Here is an 8,726-nt window from a genome sequence, read left to right as displayed (position 1 = left end):
TTCATCAAGGTCCTTTAACAGGTTGGCCTGGTAGGCCTGCATGATGGCCATAGTATGCAGGCTCGCACCAGCCCGACCCGCTGCCATATAAGCTCTGCCCACCAAAGCAGATGTAGTTCAGCAGGGTTTGGTGGGCAGCACCGGGCTTTAAGGAATGACGCTACGTCTGGGGAGAGATAGCTGGCCAAAGCCTCCTCAACACGCGGCATCATCCCATAACCGTTCTCCTTAATCCCTACGATGTTGCTATAATCCAACACTGGAGGATTAGACAGGTGCGAGGAAAATGGCCTGTTCCATGACTTACACAACTCATTGTGTAAGTCTGGAAAGAATGGCAAACCCCGGCATGAAGGCTGTGATCGGTGCTGCAGAAAGCGCTCATCAAGCTTGCTTCAAGCCTGCGCTTCCTGCCTCTCTTGTGGACAACTGATGTTAAGTTTGGCCACAGCACGCGTCACACCCTCCAGGAGCTCCTCGTAGCTCATCCAGATCCCCCGCCGCGATGCTGAGCATGTTATACATATATATATCACAGACAACACCAAATAGACGATCACACAACAGAGAGCGAAAGCTAGCGCTTTTGTGTGCCGGCGTCCCTTTGTAGTTTCCTTGTATGCCGCCACACGCTACGTCATCACGCAATGTCAATAGGATTGAAATAGTTTCATTCATGCTTCAGATGCATTATGCCAAGAGGCGTTCCCAATAGTGTCATCATCAACGCAGTACGAGTTCCCTCGAAAGGGAACTGATATGACACTTAAATGTGTATTTTAGTGCTGGGCAACTATTAATTGCATTTAATCACATCCAAAATAAAAGTTTGTGTTTACATAATATATGTGTATAATGTGTATAATTATTTTGTATATATAAATACACACATATGCATGTATATATTTAAGACATATTTGCATGTATATAATGTATATATATATTTAAATATAAATATTTTATACATAAATAAATTAAAATCTTAAATATATACATGCATGTGTGTGCATTTATATATACAAAATAGTTAGACACAGTACACACACATATTATGTAAACAAACTTTTATTTTGTATATACGATTAATCGTTGCACAGCCCTAATATATATATATATATATATATATATATATATATATATATATATATATATATATATACAGTATATATATAATATATTAATTAACTTGACCAAAACTATTTAAATTTATATAAACTATTTAAATTTCACATAAATAAAAATGTACACAGTATTTGGGTCATGGGACATTAAGTTGTATTAAAATGTCGATTCTAATTTCTGTGGATGGTGTTTTCTTCAGTCTGGCGTGGAGCTCGTTCACCGCCTGCATGGCTTCCTCCGTCACCACCATAAACAGATACACTAAAACTATACTGGAGTTCAAACACAAGCGGAAGAACATGGAGAAGAACCTGAAGATCAAGCAGAAGCTGCTGGACCTGGACTCTCCAGAACAGGTGTGGGACATGTACATCAGCTCCGTTCCCAGCAGCTCCGGCGAGGAGTTTCTGGACCTGTCCGGCTCTGGACGCAAGCTCTCCGACAACTCCCTGTTCCTGGACCTGAACCAGCTGCCGGCTCCACAGGGAGAGGAGTTCTGCTGAGGACTGGGACCCGGTCTGAGACACAACTCCACAGGGAGAGGAGTTCTGCTGAGGACTGGGACCCGGTCCGAGACACGACTCCACAGGGAGAGGAGTTCTGCTGAGGTCTGGGACCCGGTCCGAGACACGACTCCACAGGGAGAGGAGTTCTGCTGAGGACTGGGACCCGGTCCGAGACACGACTCCACAGGGAGAGGAGTTCTGCTGAGGACTGGGACCCGGTCCGAGTCACGACTCCACAGGGAGAGGAGTTCTGCTGAGGACTGGGACCCGGTCCGAGACACGACTCCACAGGGAGAGGAGTTCTGCTGAGGACTGGGACCCGGTCCGAGTCACGACTCCACAGGGAGAGGAGTTCTGCTGAGGACTGAGACCCGGTCCGAGACACGACTCCGCAGGGCGAGGAGTTCTGCTGAGGTCTGGGACCCGGTCCGAGACACGACTCCACAGGGAGAGGAGTTCTGCTGAGGTCTGGGACCCGGTCCGAGACACGACTCCACAGGGAGAGGAGTTCTGCTGAGGACTGGGACCCGGTCCGAGACACGACTCCACAGGGAGAGGAGTTCTGCTGAGGACTGAGACCCGGTCCGAGACACGACTCCACAGGGAGAGGAGTTCTGCTGAGGACTGAGACCCGGTCCCAGACACAACTCCACAGGGAGAGGAGTTCTGCTGAGGACTGGGACCCGGTCCGAGTCACGACTCCACAGGGAGAGGAGTTCTGCTGAGGACTGGGACCCGGTCCGAGACACGACTCCACAGGGAGAGGAGTTCTGCTGAGGACTGGGACCCGGTCCGAGACACAACTCCACAGGGAGAGGAGTTCTGCTGAGGACTGAGACCCGGTCCGAGACACGACTCCACAGGGAGAGGAGTTCTGCTGAGGACTGGGACCCGGTCCCAGACACGACTCCACAGGGAGAGGAGTTCTGCTGAGGTCTGGGACCCGGTCCGAGACACGACTCCACAGGGAGAGGAGTTCTGCTGAGGACTGGGACCCGGTCCCAGACACGACTCCACAGGGAGAGGAGTTCTGCTGAGGTCTGGGACCTGGTCCGAGACACGACTCCACAGGGAGAGGAGTTCTGCTGAGGTCTGGGACCCGGTCCGAGACACGACTCCACAGGGAGAGGAGTTCTGCTGAGGACTGGGACCCGGTCCGAGACACGACTCCACAGGGAGAGGAGTTCTGCTGAGGTCTGGGACCCGGTCCGAGACACGACTCCACAGGGAGAGGAGTTCTGCTGAGGACTGGGACCCGGTCCGAGACACGACTCCACAGGGAGAGGAGTTCTGCTGAGGACTGGGACCCGGTCCGAGACACGACTCCACAGGGAGAGGAGTTCTGCTGAGGACTGGGACCCGGTCCGAGACACGACTCCACAGGGAGAGGAGTTCTGCTGAGGACTGGGACCTGGTCCGAGACACGACTCCACAGGGAGAGGAGTTCTGCTGAGGTCTGGGACCCGGTCCGAGACACGACTCCACAGGGAGAGGAGTTCTGCTGAGGACTGATACCCGGTCCGAGACACGACTCCACAGGGAGAGGAGTTCTGCTGAGGTCTGGGACCCGGTCCGAGACACGACTCCACAGGGAGAGGAGTTCTGCTGAGGACTGGGACCCGGTCCGAGACACGACTCCACAGGGCGAGGAGTTCTGCTGAGGTCTGGGACCTGGTCCGAGACACGACTCCACAGGGAGAGGAGTTCTGCTGAGGTCTGGGACCCGGTCCGAGACACAACTCCACAGGGAGAGGAGTTCTGCTGAGGACTGGGACCTGGTCCGAGACACGACTCCACAGGGAGAGGAGTTCTGCTGAGGTCTGGGACCCGGTCCGAGACACGACTCCACAGGGAGAGGAGTTCTGCTGAGGACTGAGACCCGGTCCGAGACACGACTCCACAGGGAGAGGAGTTCTGCTGAGGACTGGGACTCGGTCCGAGACACGACTCCACAGGGAGAGGAGTTCTGCTGAGGACTGGGACCCGGTCCCAGACACGACTCCACAGGGAGAGGAGTTCTGCTGAGGACTGAGACCCGGTCCCAGACACGACTCCACAGGGAGAGGAGTTCTGCTGAGGTCTGGGACTCGGTCCGAGACACGACTCCACAGGGAGAGGAGTTCTGCTGAGGACTGGGACCCGGTCCCAGACACGACTCCACAGGGAGAGGAGTTCTGCTGAGGACTGGGACCCGGTCCCAGACACGACTCCACAGGGAGAGGAGTTCTGCTGAGGTCTGGGACTCGGTCCGAGACACGACTCCACAGGGAGAGGAGTTCTGCTGAGGACTGGGACCCGGTCCCAGACACGACTCCACAGGGAGAGGAGTTCTGCTGAGGACTGAGACCCGGTCCCAGACACGACTCCACAGGGAGAAAAATGTATATATATATCATATATCATTTTACAAAACTATTTTGCGCGTGTGCTCTCGCTCGCACTATTTCTGTCACAACACAGCAAGCACACGGCACGCAAACTATATATATGTATAGCCTATATAGTTTTTCATAGTTACAAACCTGAACCCGAGGCTATTCATTAAACATAAACCCAAACCCGACCCGCAACCGGGTAGCAGACCTCTAGTGTGACCCGGTCCGAGTCATGATGTCTCGTTCGATGTGCTCTGTTGTGCTATTGTTGGAAGCTGATGTTGTGAGTTTTAGTTTGTTATTAATGTGCTGATATGTAAAACATATACCGGAACCAGAACTGGGAAAAATGAAGGATTTTCCTCAATCTTAGATCATATAATGTGACACAAGACAATTGTTTTAATCGAACCACTGAAATCGTGTTAAAAACATGCATACTTTCCAAAAAAAAAAAATCTTCTTCAGTATTTGTTGCGTTATTTTCCTGTTATCTCTGTAAAGCTGCCTTGAAACAATCTGTATTGTAAAAAGCGCTATATACAGTATATAAAGGTGACTTGTCTTGTTTTCCAGCACAAATATCTAAACATTCTTAAATCAAGATACATTTACTGGAGAAGCAAAATGACTGAATATATTTAGTTTTGTTTACTTAAAATTGTGTCAAAATAAACTGAGTTCATGCTTAAAACAACACAAAGTTGTTTTGTTTTCCCTTTGAATGAAGTTGATTTTTCTGACTCCATGTCATATTTGTTCTTGTTTTAAGCACAAACAAATGATTTTTTCATAAAACAAGACTTCATATCTTCAGTAATGTTGCTTCTTCTGCAGTAAATGTACCTTGATTTAAGAATGTTTAGATGTTTGTGCTGGAAAACAAGACAGAAACACTGAGGAAGAACATGATTATTTGCAGTGTTTTCTGCCACACTGACTCAGTAGAAACGGCTGTTGTAGATTTTCTGCTCTGTATTAAGAAGTCATTCCCGAATCGATCCCGAGGGTGTATATCTGTTCTAATGAGACACAAATCACATTGCTGAGTGCCTTAGTTTGTGCGATTGATCCCTGTTCTTTAACCGTAGCATGCTAAAGTCCTGGAAATGTTTATTTTATATACCCAGTTTGATCATCAACAGATAATGATAATCTCAATGCAAATCAAATTATCTAAGGATTACCATTTCGTTTAGCTTTATATTGTAAAATCAAGAGAATTATTTTGTTTTTAATGACTGACAAAGCATTAATCATTCTGCATTCAGTCGAATGTGTGTCACTGTGAAGAGAAAAGAAATTGGTTGAGCTCTAGATAAACTCACAGATGTGTGGGAAAGAAGTAGAAAGAAGTGAGTTTTCCGTGGGAAACTTGTGTTGTTCTGGGAAATGTGCTCACGTTACTTGAATCTGTACATTTAACCTCATTTAAATCCTTTAGAATAAATAATGCACCTCTTTATGAACTGAGTCTTTGCACTGCCAAAAACGAACTGTTTACATTTAATGTGCAATAATGAATGACACACAGTTTTTTACTGTAATGCACAAGCGGCATACTGTACTGTATTGTAGACTAATGGTGTTAAATTAAACGCATGTCAGACTGTTTATGTTTAATATTTGGTAAATAATTGCTGTATTTGTTTGCTTGATTATTTTTATTTCCTTGGTTTTGTTTGACTTTATGTTGATGAAATGTACAGTATATTGAATTAAGTCTTTTACAAAAGCTGCCAGGCATAGAGTGATAACTACAATGACCAATGCATTATAATAAAAAATAACATTTATAACCTGAAATGATCAGTTTATTTTCTGCATAGAAACACTTCATTGTTTTTGCCAGAGGGCGGCGCTGCAGACCAACACGCTCTGAACACACTGATATAATGCACTGATAGAGGACAATGGGGTTTTTATGAAAGGCAGTTTCATCTCAATTTGATTAACTTAATCAAATGTACCCCTATTAACAATAATACTGTGGTTAATAGCCTATAAAAATGCGTTTGAATTATAATTAATTTGACAACGTGTACAGTAACGAATCACTCGAATCCCCCTTATTGTTACCTGATATTATCTGGAGCTACCATATATGCACCTTTTTTCTTTTCTTTTTGTTGTAATTATTCTGCTTATTGTAAAAAAAAAAAAAAATTGATATCAGCTGTTGTGTGTGCTAACCAATCGTAATGTGGCACAGCAAGCTCAAATTTCATTGGACAATGTGAAATGGCGCGGTAATTTGAAATTCACAAATCGTTTGAAAACTACTCAGAATAAATGCATGAAAGAAAAATAATAAATACATATCGTTCTTTACAGTCGGAATGGAGAGATGAAATTGCATGTGTGTGTGGAACAGTCTGGATCTGCTGTTTGTCTCAGATAAATTTATAATCGTGTCACTTAAATTATTGGATGTGAATGGAACCACACCAGAAGCGCGCTAATGGTGAGTAAAACGTTAGTCTGAGTTGAATTTATTATTATTTGTGTCCAACTATCATAGTTGGTTAAATGAAGTCAAGTACAGTCCACCTACAAGCCTATAAGGTGAAGTGTGTGTGTGTGTGTGTGTGTGTGTGTGTGTGTGTGTGTGTGTGTGTAATAAGATTATTATTATTTATAATAACTAGTATATTTATACATTCGAGCCTCATATAACTCTGCAGCATTAATGTAGGCCAGATTTTAAAAGTTTGGGGTCAGTGAGATTTTTCTTTTGAAACTTTCTATTTGTCAAAGAATCCTGAAAAATAAAATGTATAACTGTTTGCACACAAATCTAAAGCAGCACAACTGTTTTCAACACTGATAATAATCATAAATGTTTCTTGATCATCAAATCCTCATATTAGAGTGATTTCTGAAGGATCATGTGACACTGAAGACTGGAGTAATGATGCTGAACATTCAGCTTTGATCACAGGAATAAATTACACTTTACTGTATATTCACATAGAGAACAGATGATTTACATTGGAATAATATTTAACTATTTTACTGTATTTTTGTATCAAATAAATGCAGCTTTGGTGAGCAGAAGAGACTTAAAAAAAACCTTAATTATTCCAAACTTTTGAACAGTTCTGTATCTTTTGCTCTTCTGGAAATAAATTTGAGCTAATAGCACAATGAAGGTATTTTCTTGTCATGATACAATGAGTCATTTTATTTAAGATACCGTATCAACAAAGAATCATAGACAAATGGTAAAGAAATATATAATTTTTGCATTAACATATCTTAAAATCGAATCCAATATGTGTGATTAAACAGAACAAATACAATTACACAGGAACTTAAAATAATTGATTTGCTGTCTAGTGGGCTGCATTTCAGACTAGTGCAAATTCATGCATGCAGAGGGAAAACTCAGGACTGGCCTCATCTGCATATCGTCTACATTTGAACCAATCACAGCAGACGGTCGAAACCATGTGATAAAGACCAGCCTTTACACAGGTGTGCTACAATGTCTCTCTCTGTTCAGTGTAAATACAATGACAAATGATGTCTAATGCTACAGTTTATCTTAAATTCAGACTCTCTTTGATACCCAGACAGCAACATAGTGTCGGCCCAGATACGGGCCACATCCGGTACATGTGGATTCAAAATTAAATTAAAATTGAAATTAAACTTTTCACTCACGAGGCCAATTTGGCGACTAAATTAAGTTACCGGCCATTCAGAACTTCTGCTAGCCAACAAAAAAGAAAAATTAACCAGATTAAATGCGTAACAGCTTATATTAATTTAAATATATATATTATAAAATTTGGATTTCATACATTAATTTCTTATTCAAACAAATCCTGTCATCCAGCCATCTCCTCCATTCCTCTTTCATCCTCATTCAATCATTTCATCCTCTTTCATTTCATTTCATTCACCAAAAATGTGTTTTAGGTGGCTAGATCAATACAGTACGAAGAACGTCAAAAAAAAAGTAAGATGTTGGAAAATAACGTCTTTTCTGTTAACCAAATGCTTTTTAATCTTCGCTATTGCGTTAATGCAAATGAACAAGCGCGCCGTTATGTGTTGCGCAGTGACGTGTGTGTTCAATTAGCCTATTCGCACGGGATTAGTATTGCCTAGGGACCTCCGGTGATTTGTAATAATCGCAGAGGTCGTCTGTGATTTTTATCCCGTGCGAATCTGCCATGTCTGTAAAAATGTCTGTAAAAATTCCCCCGAAAATGACCTACCATATTTCGGCCAACACAGGGGTCCTCTGATAATACCAGTCCCGTGCGAATCCCCATGTCTGTGATTTGGGCTGTTTTTCTGTGAGCCTATCGTTTCCTAAAGAACGTAATAACCATTATGGGCCGTTTAACAGTCCATTTTACGTCTGTATTAAAACTATATTAACAATAAAATCTCTCGATATGCTCTACCAATCCGATTATAGTTTTTCTCCAATAAAAACTATGAAGTGCTGCAAAAGAGAAAACAAACTACAGTAAAGACGTGATCCGGAAGCTCAACTCGGACCGTTGTCATGGAAACGTCAAATTAAGCAATTTGGCGCAACATGGAAGCTCTTTTGGAAAGTTTGGACGCTTTTTGTGGTAGTGTAACTTAGTAGTCTGTATCGTGGAGCATTTCTTTGTCTCACACAGCCTCTAAAGACGTCCATCCTGTAAGTATCTCAAGAAATCAAAGTGTGAAATAGTAAAAAGAATATAAAATGAAATAAACC

General features: G+C 43.5%; 1 protein-coding gene across 1 annotated transcript in view; it reads left to right on the top strand.

The window, feature by feature from the left end:
• The window catches only part of gsg1l2b (gsg1-like 2b), a gene marked incomplete at both ends in the record, with an annotated part of 33,086 nt that extends 31,461 nt beyond the window's left edge, over positions 1-1,625 (top strand). Inside the window, one exon of the mRNA XM_081392301.1 lies at positions 1,322-1,625. Within this exon, the coding sequence (XP_081248427.1) occupies positions 1,322-1,625 (304 nt within the window). The remainder of the gene's footprint in view (positions 1-1,321) is intronic.
• Positions 1,626-8,726: the final 7,101 nt, after the last annotated feature.

The sequence above is a fragment of the Scardinius erythrophthalmus genome, assembly GCF_964197995.2.
Source record: "Scardinius erythrophthalmus genome assembly, chromosome: 18".
In the NCBI taxonomy this organism is placed as follows: domain Eukaryota; kingdom Metazoa; phylum Chordata; class Actinopteri; order Cypriniformes; family Leuciscidae; genus Scardinius; species Scardinius erythrophthalmus.
Note: the sequence above shows the minus strand (reverse complement) of the source record. Positions and strands in the feature narration are given on the sequence as shown.